The sequence below is a fragment of the Pleuronectes platessa genome, chromosome 1 (assembly GCF_947347685.1).
Source record: "Pleuronectes platessa chromosome 1, fPlePla1.1, whole genome shotgun sequence".
In the NCBI taxonomy this organism is placed as follows: Eukaryota; Metazoa; Chordata; class Actinopteri; order Pleuronectiformes; family Pleuronectidae; genus Pleuronectes; species Pleuronectes platessa.
In genome coordinates this window covers 12510541-12530847 of record NC_070626.1, presented here as the reverse complement: position 1 = coordinate 12530847, position 20307 = coordinate 12510541, and the positions used below count along the sequence as shown (strand labels likewise).

The 20307-nt window shown below is 40.8% G+C and overlaps 1 protein-coding gene across 1 annotated transcript in view; it reads left to right on the top strand.

Annotated features, from left to right (window-relative positions):
- LOC128439663 (protein unc-13 homolog C) overlaps positions 1–18185 on the top strand; it is a 98464-nt gene extending 80279 nt beyond the window's left edge. Inside the window, exons 24-32 of the mRNA XM_053422039.1 lie at positions 1328–1416; positions 2150–2287; positions 3570–3697; positions 4093–4145; positions 6376–6456; positions 10524–10671; positions 14344–14436; positions 16503–16662; positions 17900–18185. Coding sequence (XP_053278014.1) covers positions 1328–1416; positions 2150–2287; positions 3570–3697; positions 4093–4145; positions 6376–6456; positions 10524–10671; positions 14344–14436; positions 16503–16662; positions 17900–18185 — 1176 coding nt within the window. The remainder of the gene's footprint in view (positions 1–1327; positions 1417–2149; positions 2288–3569; positions 3698–4092; positions 4146–6375; positions 6457–10523; positions 10672–14343; positions 14437–16502; positions 16663–17899) is intronic.
- The last annotated feature ends 2122 nt before the right edge of the window (positions 18186–20307 follow it).

The window sequence follows — 20307 nt, the reverse complement described above, 5'->3', positions numbered from 1 at the left end:
TTAGAAAGCAGGTGGAAATTCTTTATCCCAGCATTTCCATTAACTTACAGTGTTCCTGAAAAAAAACTGAAAATCTCAATTTCAGAGATTGCCAGGCTATAGATTAGAGCTCAGTCTAAAACTTTCCCCCGGACAGGGGGGCTAATAAAAGACCATGGCCTGCAGTATTTTCTGCTATCACTTGAAGAGATGTTATCCGTTACTCAAACAGCAAAATTAGATCTTTAACCTTTATGAGCAATTTTATCTGTGTCAGAAAAATCTTGCATGCTACAATCTCTTCCATTGAAGTGACAGCAGTAGGAGCAAGTGTGCGTTTGAACAAAAATACACACACTTATATAAATGTATCTCAGTCATGCAGCAGTTGGAGGCTTGTCTGCAGAATAACAACATCCATTAAAGGTTTAGTCGACACATTTGCTTCCCAGCTGAGCCAGCCGCCATTAAAATGTGTGAGATGAACGGCTCCATGGCTTCTCGGTTCTAATGTGACGAACTGTCATGCATGTGATGCGGTGCCTGGTTCCACACATCCATCTCGGGCACTGAGCCTCGGCGGCGTGTGACCTCCACCTCCATCCAAAACATCAATATTTGGACATTTGTACATGTAAATCATGCGCACTGAGACAAACAAAATGCCATCATACATGCAGGAGCTGGCACAAATACACTCACACATCACACAGCATAAATATCCAATATGCGCCCATGCATTTTCTCAGATCATGCCCCAAATCACAGACAAACACAGACATAAAACATATCCAGACATCCATCACATGCATATTTATGGCACTGCAGAAACCCAACACATACCATGCATGGGCACATAAATGCTGTTTATTACACGTGTGAATTTTATTCCTGTAAATATAAAGTCAAGGATCGACCATCGGATCATAGACACAAGACTTGATACATATATATGCGTATATATGTCAGCGCAAGTTGATGCCCTGAGATGTAACTAGCTGACAAACACCTTCTGCTGTAACATGTGTAATAGTGCACAAAAGTGTTCCCTTTCGAGAGCGCTGGATGCCTCCTTTGCTGACACCGTGTCTCATGACTCGACGAGCAGTCATCATTGTGTTGGGAGGTTAGCCAGCCATTTGTATTCAGCACGTCGCTCGGCACAGATGGCAGGCAGAATGAGAGGGAGGCCACCAGCGAGACAGGTTACTCTCCTCTGTGCCTGTCGTCCTCCTGCCCAACACCCCCCACCCCAGTTGAGGCATCCTCCAGAGAAACATAGCTCTAGTCAGCGCGGGCTAATGTATGGAGTGTAACGATGTAGTAACTGACTGTCTTTCACTGACAGCTGGACGCAGAGGCCAGTGGTCTGCTAAAGGAGCTGCAGAATAGACTCAACACGGTGCTGGATGAGCTCAGCGGAGTGTTCGGCTCCAGGTGAGTCTGTGTGTTTCTATATGAGATCATTTTAATCGAGGTTAATGTCTCTCTTCATTTTCATATTCTGTCAAAGAAATTGCACCGCAAGACTTCTTAGTTACTTAAAGACAGGCTGTAATTAACTTGAGCACTTACTGCGCCCAGTGCTTAGAGAGCTCAGCAGGCTGCTAAACAATCCCACTCAAACAAAAGACACCCCTGCTCTTTACAGTTTTCCAATGATCTAATAGGACCAGCAGTATGTCTTCCAAGTAAACAATATGGAAGACATACTGCAGACTCACATTCATGCTCGCACGCACACTTCCAAACCTCCATGTAGGAAGCATGTAGCAGAGGATCAGGAGCTGATGCTGGGCTAGTAACCGAAACACAGACATCATTATTGCCTCATTTCAACAGTACAACACACACATACGATACACACGTTGCAACCTGCAAAACAACCGCCTTCCCATACACTGGATTTATTCCAAAAATAGATATAATGTTTATATATATACTGTTTACATTTATATTACGATTACATGTTACCAAGAAGAGCCACAACCTAATACAGGTTCAAATTTCACAATATTACATTTAAACAGCTTTGAGGGTGATATGAATTGGTAGGTGCACATCACTGTGTGTCATTTGCACGTGTGTGTACGGCCATGTATACATGTGTATGCCACTGCTTGCACCTCCTCAAAAATGATCATGTTTGATGATGTTTTCCTTCAACCAGTTTCAAACCTGTGATCGAGGACTGTGTGAAGCAGATGAACCAGGAGCTGGTGCAGATGAAAGGGCCGGCCAAAGGGAGCAATCCTGCCATGGATGCAGAGTCAGTCCTCCGGCCTCTCATGGACCTTCTGGATAAAAAGTGGGTATCTATTGTTCAACATGTGACACAGAAGCAATAAGTGTGACCCTCTCTAGCAAGCACAGGTTTAGCCTCATTGCCTTTAAGTTTGATAGTTTCATCCTGATGATATGAATCATCTGTCAGTGTTGATCATCTATCATCTCTGGGTTTATCTTTATTAATTAAAACTTTTATTAATAACTCAATGAATAACTGAGGCCTCTATCCACTCCACTGTATGTCCTGTCCTCTTGAAACACAAGTACCACACATGCCTAAAACTGAAGTACCAGCTTATACATTTTTATGAGTATTTTTTATAGATCTGCAAGTTAATGAAAACAGCAGAAGCCTCTGTGCCTTGTTAAGGAGAAAAAAAACAATTATTTCCAAGTTATAGCACAGCAGAAAGTCTTTATGGGATTTTAAACCGAAAAAGTGCCTGTGGTCAAACAATCCATGGAGCTGCATTGTGTTTCTATTGAGTCAGGTATCTGTGAGACCGTAATATAACAGGTGAGAAGTAGAAATACAGCTTTCACATAAAAAATTCATCAAGACTCTACTTCTTTAAACCGGTTGCAGGAGCCAGGTTCAACTTTATTGCCATATTACGCTGTATAATTATTTTGCTTGTGTTTCTGCTGTCTGCAGCCCTGCTGCTGTGTCAACACAGTGATTCTATTTAAATGAAGAGGAGACTCTTTCTCATGCGAGGCTGTTATCTGTTTGAACGCAGACTTGTTGACACATGCGTAGGATGAAAAACCATTGACTCCTCGCTCTGTGTTGATCACTTCATCAATGATGTTTAATCCTCAGACACTGTGAAGGCTGAGGTCATCATCTATAATTATATTTCCATTTCTAGTAGGACAGTACGCGAACAAATATGTTTTTTTGCAATAGAAACAATCTCCATCTCTGGTAACATCTTCTTTATTTTAGCCCTGGTTCCGTACCTACTTTTGAGGCTTTCCTGAAAGAACAACAGTGATGACATGGCTGTCAACTATTTGTCAGAACAACATTAAGGCCAATGGAGAATTACAGCGAGTCCTCTTTATAATGGAGATACGAAATCTCCCCAACCCCCCACCCCCCGTCTCCCAGTCTTTGCGCTCACAATAGCTCAAGATTAAAGCTGCTTCTCTTTATTCTAGGAATCACAGGTGTTTCTTTCTTTACTCAAAGTTGTTATATATGATTTGTCATCGCTTTCAGCCGCGTTGGCTCAGTTTGAAGCTCGGGCTTGTTGAGAGTTGACCTGACAAATGGCCTCTCTTTTGCCGCTTTGCAGTCTGATGTTATTTGCCAAGATTTGTGAGAAGACAGTGCTGAAACGAGTCCTCAAAGAGCTCTGGAAAATCGTGCTGAACACCATCGAGAGGACCATCGTTCTCCCTCCGCTGAATGACCAGAGTGTGAGTTTGATAAATTTTTCTGTCCCTTGTCCTTTTTCTGATGCTCTTTTTATCTGTCGGACTTTTCCCTCCACCCCCGTCCTCTCTTCCACCTGTCTCTCTCTCTTTTTCTCTGTCTCCCAGTTCCTCCATCTGTCCACCTCTCTCCCTCATAACACACAAATTACTGTACAGGAGATGAAACAACACGACATCTCTAAGTCTCCACACATGATGGAGCTTTAATTCCATCATGTCAAGCTGTTGTTTTCCTAAACCTTGGTGCAAATCATAGAAATTAGTTTATGTTCTCCACATGCATCATGTTTTTTAGTTTGCTCTTATCGTCATATTCAGTTTCTCTATTTATTCTGTTATAACACCCCCCCAAAAAACTGGTGTTTCTCCAACAGCAAGGAGCTCAGATGATCTTCAGTGCTGCCAAGGACTTGGGCCAGCTGTCAAAACTGAAGGTAATTTTTCCGACATGTCCAAGTACATTGTTGCAGACAGTGTTTCCCCACACAAAGCTTACGCCACCTAACCCTATGATGTCTGAATCCAAAGTGATTATCCACTGCTCAGAATCTCTTTCCAGATAATACCGACATGCACAGGTTAAATGTGAAACATGACACTCGTAACCTATTAATCCACATTATCATCTTTTAAAAAGAAATACATGAGGATTGTATTTTAAAACATCCTCATGTAAGCCACTGTAGGCTTTGGCATTACAGTGCAGCTTAGTGCAACACAACCAGGCTGGTGTCTAATTACTGTTGTGACCAGAGGATGTTTAATCCCCCGTGTGCTCTGAGTAGTTGGACTGGATCAGTGGTTTCACTGGTTTTACTCACAGCCGCTGCGTGTCTGCACCTCACAGAGGTATTCTAACTCTGAGCCACTGGGGGTTGCAAACTGAACGTTGGTGTGTTTGTAGTCGTATTTGTGTTTTGTGCAGGATGTCCTTTGAGGCAACATCTGGATGGTATACATCAGTGCACAGATGGGTATGTCTCTGTCTCCATCCTTAAGCGCTGAAGTGGTTTATCATTCTGTCGCTTCTCTCGATCATGACAGATAATCCTCAAAACACCTAGATCCCTGTTTTTATCTAGATGCGCATGTGTATACTGTGATATTGTTTTAAACGGAAATTAATTGTGTTACTTGTTGTGTTGTTGGGCTACAATTAGTCATACTGTTTTTTTATTAATTATTATATAACATTATAAATAAATGGTTGTAACCTCATTAACTACGGTGGTTATCAGGCAAAAGGAATCACGTGTCACATCATTTTTACTGACTCTTGACCCATGTAATGGCGTGAAGTCATGGAACAGCAGAGACCTTATCGGGCTGTTTGTCTCTAACAAATGATTCTGTATGAGCCACTTATCCATCCGAGCACATATGTAAAGGAGGATGTGTAGTGTTTGGCTGCACTGCAACATTTGGGCCAGTCCTATCAGGGGCAGGCCTTCCCTCCGCAGGCTCACCCCTATGAGCCTCTCATTCATCTGGACCTGAACAAGCTTCCAACTTTGTCTCTGAGTGATCATTTGTCGTGTAACTAAGGCTGAAATCACAGCACCGCCCTTGTCTGTAGCTTACAAACAGTACACGGTGATTTTGTCAGACGATGTTCCAGGATTATATCTGAGCAGATCAGCAGCTTGGAAAAGTGACTGCTGGTTAACTCTTCATCTTAATGTGCCTCATTTCAGTCACTGTCTCAGACTTGTTCAGTTGCCTGACAACAGAAACAGAAGAACATGTAAATGAGAACAACTTTATTGGGAATCCAGCTGTGGTATAATACTGCATATGTGTGCACAGACAGTCGGGGAGAGGCAAAAATATATAAAGCGCTGAAACTGGCTGACATCAGGCAGAGCGTAAATGTGATGCAATGACGTCATGAAAATGCTTATTAGCATATTTGACCTAGTTTATTTTAACTGCTTATAATCCGCTATTTAAATTGTAAGATTTCGCTGAAATAATTCCCATTTTTTACGAGTAAATACTCCTGAAATCAATAAAAAAAATAAATTATAGGGTATTCCCACTTGCCTGCATCTTAAAGTGAGTTTGGAGCTCAGCATGACCAGAGTTTTTTGCATCCAAAAAGATCATACAATGTTTTTTATTTTATTTTCTCAAGATCAATATAGAATTGATGGTTAATTTAATCTCTTTCAAATTAATTCTGAATACAAAAGAGAGGATTGACTATTGTTACCGAAGTGCACATTTTACCAGCCTCTGCCTTTGTGGGTTTGTTGATTGAAGGTTAGCAGCCAACACCACGCTCATGTGAAGGTTTGGACTAATGTGCAGTTACATGATTCCTGAGGACTACTTTTGTATCTGAGTTTGCTTCAGTGATGTAGTGTATTGTTGTCTAGACCCTGGGAAAGGTATTTAATATAATACATCAACAACCCAGAGAATTTAAATTGGACAATAAAACAAGTTTATTAGGCAGCTGTGAGACGAAAAGCCTTGAATCTATCAAACACTACATTTAAAAATTACCGCAATTTTCTTTGTTTTGTAAAAAGTTAATGCTATATCTCAAGTATCCTGGTTCACCTGAGGTCGAGGCATTACACTAAATTCAGTGTGTGAATGTGACTTGTGTTGCTGTGTTGCCTCCTGCAGTGTGTTTGACTTGATCTGTTGTTCCTCCAGGAGCACGTAATTCGAGAGGAGGCCAGGAGTCTGACTCCACGCCAGTGTGCGGCTTTGGACCTTGTGCTTCCTACCATCAAGGTGAGTATTTTATGGATTATACTGTTGGCTGTGCAGCCAGAGAAACCTGGCTGGCTAAACTTGACCTTTTATAAAGGACAGCTGGGCTACATAAGGCACTGCAGAGCACAGATATGCAAATTGACTTAAATTTGTATTTTATAAGACGCTGTTAAATCTATCTGGAGGCTGGATTTCTGTGAGTCATATCATGTGCTTTAGGCATGGAGGGCTGAAGTGTCATTGGCCCCTTTTTCCTCTGCACTGTAAATTAGTGTGTGTACAAGCAAGGTAAGTGTAAAAGGCTCAAGTCATGAGGACTGGGAGAACATTTTCTATATATAGTAATGTTAGTATTTCAATTTCACGAGCTGGGACAGGGGTACACATTATGTCTGAAATAGAAAAAATACTGTTTGTGTATTTTTGTTTCATCTGACTGTTTGATTATTAAAACTGAAGAAGTATTCTTACACAGTCACCTCACAGATGCATATTACTTGTAACAGGTGCTGTCTGACTACCCTCATTTTCCGTGATGAGACATAATGTAGTTGAGACAAGAAATTGCCTCCGAAATTAACTTTCAATAAGCCAGAGAGAAGAAAATACCATAATAGGTTCAGGCGAACATGACAAAATGCCAGTTTAGCCCCATCTGAGAAATGTGTAATTAATATCCCAAGAATATGGAAAGAGGCCCATCGAAAATGTGAAATGCAGCACTGTTAATCTACAGCCATACGACTGTTTATTGTGAGGGGATACGAGACAATTTCAAGAAGCATGCCTCAGTTCTACGGGGACAAGGGAAGAGTTACGGTGACGTGCCACAGGGGGAACACTGCGTCATAAAGAGCCGGGAAAAACGAATTGATTCTGCTGTCTCCAAGGAAACTACCTGCAGGTTTAGATCAATCATGTCGCTGGAATTTCATCAGTATTCCAATGAGAACCGTCAATTAACAGTTGAGTAATGTCGCAGGAGAGTTGGCTGATCAAGTTGCACACACAATATTTAAATCTGTGCTTTCAAAGAGACTAAATGGGAGCCATGCTTTGAAAATAAACCAAATAACTGTGTGTGTGTGTGTGTGTGTGTGTGTGTGTACATAATACATTTTAATTATAGCACATTATACCGATTGTAAAAAAAGGTATTGCGATATCCTGTCGTTCAAAATGGTACCATACCCCATTTTTTGTACTTTTATTTTCAGTGCAACTGGCTTTGTTCACACAGACGCCAATAATCAGACTATTGACCTCATTCAGAATAATACATTATTTTGTTCATGGAGTTTATATGAGTTACTGATAGAATGATATAGAATATTACCTTGAACATATCTCAAAGCATTATGAAACAAGTCATTACGTCCACTTCATCAACACGTCCAACGTTATTCCACCAGTTTTAAATCCTCAGCCTGTAAAATGTACGATGCTGCTCTATAACAAGTTGGGGTTCTCTTTCAAATTTTGCAGAAGCCACAACTTCTTTTTTATTTTTCCACCTTGTTTCCACCCATGGCATGAGTCGTCAAGCAGTTGGTCACTGTCGTATGTCGTCGTCACAAAACTCTGTGAAAACTCCAGTTGGATTTTATAATGTGATTAAGACTTATACATGTCTACATAATGCGGCTTAAGTCAGAATAGTGTCTTAGTTTAATTATAACTGAGGCTGAATATGATCGTATGCAAATACAAGTGTTAAAATGGACCATCCACTGCTTGTTGACAAGGCATACATTTAATTTGAAATAAGGTGTTATTTACTTAATAAGCCAATAGTCAGACCGACCCCATTAAAAACTTCAATAACCCAGTTACATTGATCTAATTATTTATAATATTCCAATCATCAATGTCATGAATGTGCTAATTAAAATAAACTCACCTACATATACGAAAAACAAACAACAAAATGTTTATTAACACATAAACTACAATTGTACTGAGTGTGACATTGATCAAAATAACTGATACTAAGTGTTCCTGAAGATGAATCTCAAACACAGGATTATCCACCACCACACTTCAGTATATTATTAAAATAAACTGAACACAATGACTTGATACTTCTCCTTCAGAGGTCTGCGCTCAACTGAACACATTGTATTTAGTCAAATTGGATTTAAAAATATCATTAATGGCAACAGGCCCATTGTATAGCTTCAGTATCTGTATTGAAATATTAAGGCAGGTATGTTATTATTTTTAGACATTATTGTATTACGACAACATATAATATACAGGCTATTATTGACTGCTAGTGTTGGTGTATTTACTACATTAACCATTTTTACTTGGACTAATAAGTAACGTCAAATGCTGTGTATGTACTCTGATATTGAGTTTGAGTGCATTAAGTGATTATCCCACTGAAAATAGACATGAACCTTCAACCCTTGAAAACTAATGGCTGGGATAATGGCTAAATGCTCTGGCCCACAGAGAAGTCCATTTATCACAAACACAATAATGCACCATTTGTTCCTTTCTCTGAGCTCTGACCTGCCAGGGATTGTTGGATAAAGGCAGCTATTTAATCTTCCTCCCCAAATTGCTGGAACATAAATAGATAATACATGGGTTTGCTTCCCTTTTCACACACATGTGTCAGTCAAGAGAGGAGCGCTACCTCCCAATGGTTCACGACTAAATGAACACCCCTGGTAAGCTGTGAGGACAGAGGAGAAGATAAGACCCAAAGAAAGACAAGGAAACGAAAGTACACGGAGAGAAGGAAATTAAGAATATAAGAAAGAACGAGGTGAAGGTAAATAAGGAAAGAGGAAAAAGACAAGGAGGAAACGGAGGAAGGATGTTATTTAGGCAGGTCATTTTGCCAGAGGCAGGCTGATATTTTGAGCATGCTAGTTTTCGCTGTTGGGTTGTTTTGCTAGAGGAAGTGCAGAATCGCAGCCCAGCAGTAACATAATGGGCATATTTCAAAATAAGGAAGCACTTTCTTGACCAGTACACATTCTTATAGTGATGATAATAGGGAAGTACCCCATCTGTTATTAATAGGCTGTTTGCTTCCCTGTGGGGATGCTGGATGCAGTTTTCTTTCTGAGACTGTAAAAGTGCCACTGCTACAGAGTACATGTTCACCTGTTTATTGAAAGTTTATTAATATTTAACATATCGTGTGTCCAAAGTGTGCAAAATTTAACTATGCACTTCCTCTGGCCCTTAACTACAGATGCCGAGTGAGAAGCCGAAAATATGAACATCTCTTGAGATATGTGAGCCCCATACAGACAAACAGAGATTCACGGAATTTTTAGATGGATGCCATGAAAAGCAAAGCAGATATTCTTAAATTTCCTGAAAAAAATTGTCATTTAGTTACACAAACTGTAAATACATAAGAAGAAAAATGTGTCACTTCTCTGGGTCGCTTTAACAAATGCAGTGTACAGTTGGTTATTCTTTCACAATAAGATACAGCTTCATCATCACTCAGCTCAGTTTTGGTTTCCATGCTTACGTGTGACGGAGAGTACAAACATGCATAAGTATACCTCCAGCCCGTGAGTCACCAGCCTGCATGTCAGATTATGTTGAGTTCATGGAAGGCACGTGTCAGTCAAACTCTGTGACTCATGAGTCAGTGGTGAGGCTGAGAACTGTGCCTCCGACTGTGTCGAGTCACTGGGAAGTATTGACCTGACACCAGTCAAACAATATTTACTATCATGCATCGTCCCACGTCTGATGAAGATAATCTGTTGGCCCTTTTTCTATCCACTGTGCTTTGTATTAACTTTATTTATTTTATAGAGGCAGAAAACATATTAAACAAAGAGGAATAAAATTCATGAAGGTTGAAGTCTCTAAGGTCCTCACATCCCTCGTGTTTGTTTCCTCTGCTGGTCTCTGTGTGTGTGTTGGCTCCTCCTTGTATACATTCTGTCCATATAATCTATTTCTCGGCAAACATGAACCCGCTGTCGTGTTGGAACTCAAAAGACATTACCATCACGTCCCCAAGTCATTTCAAAGTTTACGTTTACCTTGGTAGAACGTAAATATGAGATTCTCTCTCTCACTCTCTTTATTTTATTTTTTTGCAGCAATATTTCCATGCTGGAGGAAACGGGTTGAAGAAAACTTTCCTCGAAAAGAGCCCTGACATGAAGTCCCTCAAATATGCTCTCAGCCTTTACACTCAACCTACAGATGCCTTGATCAAGAAATATATATGCACCCAAACCTCTCAAGGTAAGGATATCTCACTTTTTCGCCAAGGCCAGGTCCCATTAATGTGTGATTTCAGGGAGTGGATTCACTTCACTATTCAAAAAGTGAAGAAGGTTTTGATCAACAGCTGTTTTCTGTCCATAAAACATATCTCACATGGATCCTATGGGAGGATTATCATGAAATATTCAGAGACTGCAAAAAAACGATTGGAAAGGTTGAAACGTGGTTTTGACCTGGTACACCACGTGTGATTATACTGTACTTCAACAGCAACACTCAATTGGATCAGAGCAAACACCCCTGTTACCAGGATCCTGACTTCTGACTTCATCAGTTTCAGATCAGCGCTTTCGGGACGGTGCTGCCAAAAATCATGTAATTTGCAACCTCACACATGTGTGGGAAGATCCGTGAAAAAACTAGTGTGGGAAACTCACCTCTGAAATAACAGACTGTGATAGTGAAGGTGTTTTTCTGCTATGTACGTGAACCAAGTTTTTATACAGGGATTAACAAACTGTTGAACTGGTAGAGCATTGACAAATCTGAAACATGAAATTTGAATCCGAAAAATGTGTTGGAGAAACTTTGTAAAAAGACTGCTAAAATATTGGATAAGGAAAAACTCAAATGCTAAATAATGTTTGCAGAGATTTGAATTATTTTTCAGCTTATCGAAACATTATGCAAGGCTTCAATTTAGTTTCAATCAAGCAAAACTGTTTTTTAAATACATTTTCTAAGCCTTTTTCCAGTTGAAAAATATGGCATATTTATCCAGTTGGAGTCAGCCCAAAAGAAAGCTGCTAAAAAACAAGAAATATTGAGAAAATGATGCCAGAAGGTGTGAAAAAGGGTCAGACTGTGGATTCTATTGTCCAGCAAAACATGTTACTTTTCTAAGGCACCAGTAAGTAAACATATTCTGATTAATAATAATAAACTCTGATAAACGTAGTAGTAAGTTACAGATACTTCAAACTTGTTGTTGGTCATAGTTTCTATCACTACAATAGTCAAATATTTTGTAAATAATATATGGAAAAGTGTCTCATTACCTCCAAATCACTCCCAGCTTCTGTTTCTATTTAGAATTGATTGTAAGTAATGTTGCTTCAGCTCTGGCTGGTTCAGCCTCGGCAGTGAGACGTTTTCCCATGATTCTCTGCTCCAGTTTCTTTACACTGGGTTTATCCTGAGGAGCTCTCTGCGTCACTTTGTTTTCTTCGGGCTTATATGTGCAGTGGACATTGAAGTAATTGCATTTATCGTCGCACTTTATCAGTCATTTGTCTCTGCCACTGTAAATATATAATAATAAAAAGGAAATACAAATAAGCAAAGTTATCTGTGGCCTCTCCATCCCATGCCCTGAAGGGTTTCACTGCTCCAATGCTCCTTTGTTCTCTCCTTCATTAGAAACACATAAAAACACTGTCATGGCAAATTTACAAGATATATGTGTTGTGTAAATCTGTATAAATTCTCCGCTCTGCTTCCCCTCCTCTTCCTCTTCCTCTCTGTCATCACTGACCCACTTTTGTATTGTTCTCTCATTCATCTCTTTGTGTGGAACTTTTCTCCTTCGTCTCTCTCTCTCTCTCTCTCTCTCTCTGACGCCACAATGAGGTAGAACCTTCAGGTGTCCGCAGAGAGTGGAGAGGCCCAGTGGAGCTTCGAGCTCCTGGTTGCCTCAGTGAGTTCAGCCTTGCAGAACGATGCATAGGCAGGCGGCAGGAAATCAGAACGGCGGTGGGAAAAAGCCAGTGAGCCGGGCGGCCAGCGAGCCAATCAGCGCTGCCGCTCTCACTGACTGGCAGATGGGCATATACGCACACAATTTCTCTGTGTGCTATTTTGAGCTTTACTCGATGCGTTCCTCCTTTTCTTTCTTCCTCGCTAAATCTCTCCTCCCATCCCGTCCCACCTCCGAGTTCACACCACGTTGTCGCTCTTTATCTGAAGTGGTCTAATGTGATGTCTATAAGTGGAGGTAGTGAGGTGGTTGATGTGCCTTCGGTCAGTAAACACAGTGGGGATGTGCTGATGCTTGATGTAGCACAGTGGACACTGTCCCATGAATCACCCGCCCCTGTGCTTTGACAGCGACACATTTAGACCAACGCATGCACTGGTTTATTCCTGCCAAGAGTGCGCTCAGACGCATATATGTCTCTCTGTATGTTAGGCAGCAGACTGAGATTGTGTAGCTGCTTCATGTTTCAATGGAAATAACGTAACACCACAAATGAACACATCTTTGACCATGCAGTCATATCATATGAATATCTCACAGATTCTTTCTGGTGAAGAGATCTTCTGTTGAATCATCACTGCTCACTAGGATGAACGAAAAGCATTCTATTTCATTGAGCAATGTCAACACAAACCGACACCTACAACTCGCCTTTCTTATCTGTTCCTTTGTTTGTATTTTAATCAGTTGACCCTCCTCAATGCCACCTCAGTTTTATTTTCCTCTGCTTTCCTTTATCTTATTTCCTCTTGTTCTCATTCTTCAATCTGTCCCTTCCTGTCGTCTTCCGACCGCGGTTAATCCCTGACTTCCTCCAAAAAACATACAGAGCTTATATGTTTTTACATTTGTTATGTAACTGACGTAAGCCGGCTGTTGCATCGGCCTGTTAATTTCCCACAAGTCCGTGCCTAAATTGTGCAGCAGCAATGTTTCTTTCTGCCTCTCCTCTCCCTCGCGGGGCATCATTACTATAAATCACAAGGCTTGTTTCTTCATTACCTGCCGTAATGGGCACTGCATGTTTGGCACATATTGATTAGCAATTGGATCAACATGCTCCTTCGTCAACAACACTCGCCTGCCAGTGTTCAACATCTGTTTGTCCTGGCTGGATAACACACAAGGCTCTTTTTAGAGGCAGCTCAAACGGGCAGGACCTGCTGCATCTGGTTAAACGAGACACATGGTCAGCAATCAATTGTAATTGTTTCCTGGCAACACCATGTCCCGATATGATTGAAACCCAAAAGGGTGTTCACTTTGACCAGAGGATGACCAGATAAGAATTTAGCTGTCAAAGGTCAACTCCATCAATTTGACCTCACAGCACCTGTTTTTTACTCCGTAACTCATCCTGAATCTGGACAAACATGGACATAAACTACGAGCTGACAACCGCAAGACAGTAATTGTAGTTTTCATTTTCAAGCGACATGTCAGAATGCAGTTAAATCCCATGTTTAGTTTGTATCTCTGTTGGGACAAAAGATTTCCTCCTGGAGAAAATGATTTATTTAGTGCAAGTCCTCACACCATCCGCCTCTTTTGCGTGGTCTTCAATCCAGGCAGATTATTTCATGTTTCTTGTGTTGTTGTTTTTTCCTCTTGCTGTTCTTGCTGAGCCTGAAGCTAAAAGGAAACCCCGGCTGTGTTCACTACCGGGCTGCCATGGGTTTGAAATCGACACTCTGCTGTTCTTTTGTTTGTTTGTCTGTTTTATACACACAAAAAGAGCTGTTTATAGACCAATTTCTGGATACCTCATCTACATAGGGAAAAAAAGACACCCACGGTTTTGGATGCGGTCCTTATACCCTCTCTTTTGTTCCCATTTCCTGATCTCTCTATTTCTCTGCCTGCTTCCTCTCTGCCTCTCTGATTCATTCAAGACTCTTTCCAATTCTCCTGTTGCTGTTTTGGTGTGTGTCCAGGTCAGTCATCCAACGGATCGGTGGGGGAGGTGTCGATGCAAGTGAATCTCGTCTCTCACCCTGGCACTGGGGAGCACAAAGTCAGCGTGAAGGGTGAGCGTCTCCCCTATACCCTAACCTGCTTATTGTCTCCTCTATTCAAATGTGTTGACACCTGTGAACGTTCAAAGACCCGTCATGCTCAGCTCATGTTGGTAATCTCATTTGTGCTGTGGGGACCCCGGTCGGAAGAATTGTTATAAGACCTGGAGCTTGTTTCACAGAGAAAAATACAAACAACATAATTAGCATCTAGACTTAACTCACTGATTACATAATTCAAGTCCTTGTATGGAAAACCAAAACCACAGCTGGAGTTACACTGTAGGTTTGTTTCCTCTGTTCTGCCAGAGGCTATAAAAGAGCTCCAGCTCAGCTACATCATTTCTGATTTATAGATCTGAATCATCTGTCTTTGTATTGTGTGTATTTGTCGTAGAGCTCGTAAAGCAGCATGGCTTTATGGTTGACTGGTGGGTCCAGAGGTTGGTCCACCACTTTGGTCCAGATTGAAATATCCCATCAACTATTGGATGGATGGCAATAAAATTCGTTATAGACATTTTTGCTCCGTGAGGAGGATGCAGCCTGGTGGTTTTAATGATCCCCTGACTGCATGTTTCTCTAACTCCACAGGAGGTTGATATTAGTTGTTTTGCATATAATTGAATGTATAGCCTTAACACTTTATTTGCATATTCATGTCTACCTCAGGCTGAATTGTAATAACTTTGGTGACTTATTAACATCTCATCTAGGAACATCAGCAGGTGTGAAGTGTCATAAAAAACTAATATCTGCAACACTTCTGACAATGCCGTCAGACTCAGCTGTGTTTGATTCTATTTAGCATGGGTTAGCATGCTAGAACACTGAGCTTCGATGGTGAACATTGTTAATATTATAGCATCAGCATAGTAGCCTTGTTGTTTGGAATATGTTAGCATCAGCTCCGAGCTCCGCTGTCCCTAAACACAGACTCACAGAGCCAATAGATGAGACTTGATTCAGACTAGAGCAACTCCATTTACCAAATAATCTAGTATTACTTCAGAATCTACTAATTTTATAAATAATAATCAGAAAGAATAATGTAATTTAATTATGCACACCTTCTTATGGACATCTCACAGATACAACAACAGTCAAAAAAACAGAAAATTATCAGGACATTAATAAAACAACATATGTTAAATTAATAATAAAATAAATATAAAATTAACACGGGTAAAACAAGAGTTCAGACAGGGCAGAGTCACACAAAGTTAGCTAATATAAAAATATTTGAATGTGGAGATATCAATATCAGGGATTGGATTGTAGGAGAAAGTTCCAGTGATGAGGGCCGGCACAGCTGTAGGCTCTCGACTCCATATGGGATAAGCAGCCAGGAGGAGGTTGGAGGAGGAAGATTGTTGAGTGGAGGTGTGATGGAGGTCAGAGAGATAGGGAAGCTAAGAAGGAGACTCTTGAGCTTAATGTGATGTTTGCCAGGAAGTCAGTGTGGTTGTTTGAAGACAGAGGCGATGTGTTCGATGGAAGAGGTTCTGGTGAGGATCCAGGCAGTTGCTTTCTGGACCAATTGAATTTATGGAAAAGCTTGAGAGGAGGACGAGAAGGGAGAGAGTGGCAGTAATGAGCTTCAAATGCTTGTCTCAATCATTTGTAAATCGTTCTTCTGTGATTTCCTTTTGGGAATATGCACCACTGTTTTCTGTCCACTGCTGTAATCACACACACTTTGATTCTCATTTCCTTCAACAAAAACTAGACTAAGATGAGAACATCTCGCTCATATGAGCAGCAATAACTGTTGATCCTCCCACTGCAGTAACAACCAGCCATCAGCTGTGATCAGCCAGCAGCAGCAATGTGAAAGGGTGATTGCTAGTTAAGCTACTATGGCAACCATATATGTACAGTAAGTTTCAATGAAGGGAAAATCCATTATCACAGGATGAGGAGCTGAACCTCAGCTGTGTTGTATCTATTGTTGACATTATTCCTATTTTTGGTTTTATACATTTTTCAGAACAGCGTTAGTGTTTGACATTGGTTTTCTTTTACTTTCTTCCCCCTATGATGTTGCTGCTGATTATCGTTTCCTCTGCATTTCTCAGTTGTCGGCGTGGACAACCTCATCTGGCAGACCAACGCCATGTTCCGTCCATTTGTGGAGGTCAACGCCGTGGGACCACACCTGGCTGACAAGAAGCGCAAATTCAGCACCAAGACCAAGAATAACAATTGGTCACCAAAGTACAATGAAACATTCCAGTAGTGAGTAATCCTGCTTCCTTCCTTTTTGTTACAGAGGTGGAGAGAAGCTATATTATAGAATTATAGTACATTAAGATCAGATTTATTACACCCCATTTATCTGCATATATTCAAACCCTGTCCGCACTAATGTGTTTTTTTTGCATTACAAACTTTTTGCTCTGTATTTGGGATTCTTTTCCACATGCAGACAGCGTTGTAAGTCACGACAACCGAGGTTTTCACAATCAGCAATGGCAGCTATATACTGGTTACTAAGTTTAGTTAACACTGCTTGGTCTAAATTAAGCATTCACAGGCTTATGCCTCGCCCAACGTTACTTGGACCACAGAAGATGTTAACGCCACCTAATAGCACAGCATGCTCATTTGACCATTCGTAATTATTTTTGTGTTTTCGTCTGGGTGGAGATATTTGTAAATTGATGGTTTAGAACTGAGTGTAAAATATCTCTTTAAGAAATATCTGCAGAAGTTTAGAAAAGGCATCGGCCTACAAAATGTTGGTACATTCTGTACTGTATGCTGCCACACCTTTAATCCGGTGTTCAATAGCTATCTGCACTCTACAAAAGAGCCTGCAGAAACCTATATGCTGCATAATACCTCTAATACTTTACTGTCAAATCCCCCAATCGTTCCAAGCACTGAATCATCTGCAGTTGCCGCACTTCTTCTCTTTTTTTATTGAAACGTTTGTAAAAGGTCAAGAGACTGCTACAGCGCTGTATAAGCCTGTCCCCTGGTCTGGACTGTACTCCTAATGGTCGGGCCGAGGGAAGTGACGGAGCTAAAGGGATCCTAGAGAGTTCTAGCAACAGCAACATAATCAAAACAGGCCCATTTCCATATAGATTTACTCCGGGCTTTGTAATTTGAATTTTTAAGAAACCATTAGGTTGCAGGGGGATAATGAGAAACCAGCCATAAAAATAAAAAAAGGAGCTGTCACTGAATAAAGACTAACTTGAATAGACACATTCATTCTGTGGGCAAACATGATTGAGTTGTCCAATCACAGCCGCGCCAACAGGCTTCCCATTTTCGAAAAGTCTCAGTCAGTCACTTAAGTGAGTTGTTGTATTCAGCTATGAGCAAAGCAGTGTCCAATGAGCAGCTGGTCTGCACTGATGTCCAGTTCTGCATGACGAATCATAACAGTTTCAATAACTTTTTAATTTAATATTATATTAACATGAACTTCTCCTCTCTCATCTCCCTCTGTCATTTCCCGCAGTGTTCTGAGTAATGAACACGGTCCGGAGTACTACGAGCTGCACGTCTCAGTGAAGGACTACTGCTTCGCCCGCGAGGACCGCATCATCGGCATGACGGTCATCCAGCTCCGGGAGCTAGCAGACAAGGGCAGCTGCTCAGCCGGCTACCCCCTGATGAAAAGCATCTCCATGGACGAAACGGGTCTCACCATCATGAGGATACTCTCTCAAAGGACGACCGACGAGGTGGCCAAAGAGTTTGTGCGTCTCAAGACGGACACACGCTCGGCGGAGGAAGTGTCGTAATGAGCGAGAATGCAGTATTAAAAAGAGTTGTGTTGTCTTATGTAAGCGATAGAGGGAGAAGGAGAAGCAGCGGGAGGAGAAAGAGCAGTAGCAACAGTTGTTCTTTCAGGGTAGAGGCTGGAAACAGCAGGAGAGACAGATTGTCCAAAGAGAAGCGGAGGAGGCCCAAGTGTGGCGAGGCAGCGGGAGAAAGAGAGAGAGAGAGAGAGAGAGTTGTGTTTGTTTGTTTGTTTTTGTGCATGTGCGTAAAACATCTGTTGGAATGTTCATTTTAAAACTACAGTATGTACAAGTGTTTACTTACCGTATGCTTACTATTAAGTACTATATTCTACAAGTTATGTTAACGAGACATGAAATACCTTTTGTACAACATTTAGTCTTTTTGAACAGAGATTTGTTCCAATAAAGTGCCAAACCAGTGGAAAAAAAGAACACAACCAACGTATATGACTAATGGTGAACTTAGTATGTTTGAAATTTGCTCGATTAAGTTGTCCGGTGTAAGTCTTTTTCTGACCGTGTGGCGTTCTGATTGTTGCAAAGTCTTTCATTTTGCACCCTCGTTTCTCGGCTTCACGTTCTTCCACACAGCACTGTTGTGCATGTCCTCTTCTCGGTCATGTCTCTCCCATGATTCCACGGTGACCACCGAGCAGGGTCCTGTCCCCTTGCCTTCAAACTGTTTGTATTTTAAGTCGACCTGAAAATAGACCGTGTTTTTTTAAATGGCGATGACTGCTATGTAAACCTTCATAGGTGTTTGTAATTTTATAACCATGACAACAATGACGACAGCCTCCAGTGCTAACAGTCTTAGCAGAAAGGATGGAAACGTTTTTTTTCCTTTTCTTTGGCTTTTTCGTTCTTTGTTTTCAGCCATCGGCTTCCAGCCTTTCTGAATGACCACTGTGAACATGAGCTTTGGAAAGCAAGCTTACATGACATTGCTGACAGTTTGATATTATTGTTCCATATTTTTCCGATAACTTTGTTCCTGATAAACTGCCAAAGTTATTTTAAAATATTTGTACAAAAGCAATCCATTACATGTATGAAGATAAATATGTACATGTGATCTATTACTTTTTCAATGCTTACTGTTTGATTGTTGATAGGGTGGTACTAAGATTTTATTTTTTTTATTTCCTGTGAAGCTGTTAACAAATATGAGAGTTGCACATGTTACTTTACACATCAGTTATATCAGCTTCTGTCATCGGAATTATTTTTCTTCATAAAGGAAAGAGTCTAACATTTGGTAAATATGCAACATTCCTATGTATTGCACTGATGGCGAATTGTATGTCATGTAAATATATTTAGTGAGATATTGTACAAAAGTCTACTTTTCTTCAATGTGCATAAAGTATGTGCAAATGTGTTAAGACATCTGGGTCATTTTGAACACTTGTTCCATAAGTTTCCCTTGCACACTACAAGGCAAATATTTGCTGTTTCGGAGGATTGAAGCATCGAGTTAAGATGGCTGAAAAACTAGCATTCATTCCAACGTATTGGCTTTGAATCAAAGGAAATCATCTACGTATGTGAAGCAGTTTAACAGGGTTTGCGTGCAGCTCTCTCATGTTTAATCTTAAACAACCTTAAGGAGGTGAATACCAGTGGCAGCTGGTTAAAATGGGGGTGCGGGGGTGCATCCTGAGACAAAAAACCCTCAATAAAAATGTTAAACATAGTTTAATTATATATATAATATTTTACCTCAGCAATGCTCCTGGTTGACCCTAAGCACCTGTGAGCATTCAACACAAGTTCTTTTAAAATAATATTTGGTTAATATCTGTCTAAGTACATAATACATCTGGGTGTTTGGTGACATCCAAATGGATGTGATTGTGGGTCCTGAAACTTTTGGCAACCACGGGACCGGAGGCTGCTTTTTAATTGGTTGTTGCTGATTTTCCACGGGACTCAGCTCTTTGCCGACCAGACACTCCCACTTTTATTTACAGGTATTGATGATGTTTCTTTTTAATCTAATGTGATTGGTCGACCCTTGACGCTGTCTCAGGTACGTCCGACGTCACTGAGTTACTTCCGCTGCGAGCAGACCGGCTTCAGGAGAACTGCGGCAAATCTGGTGATTTCTCTAGAAAAG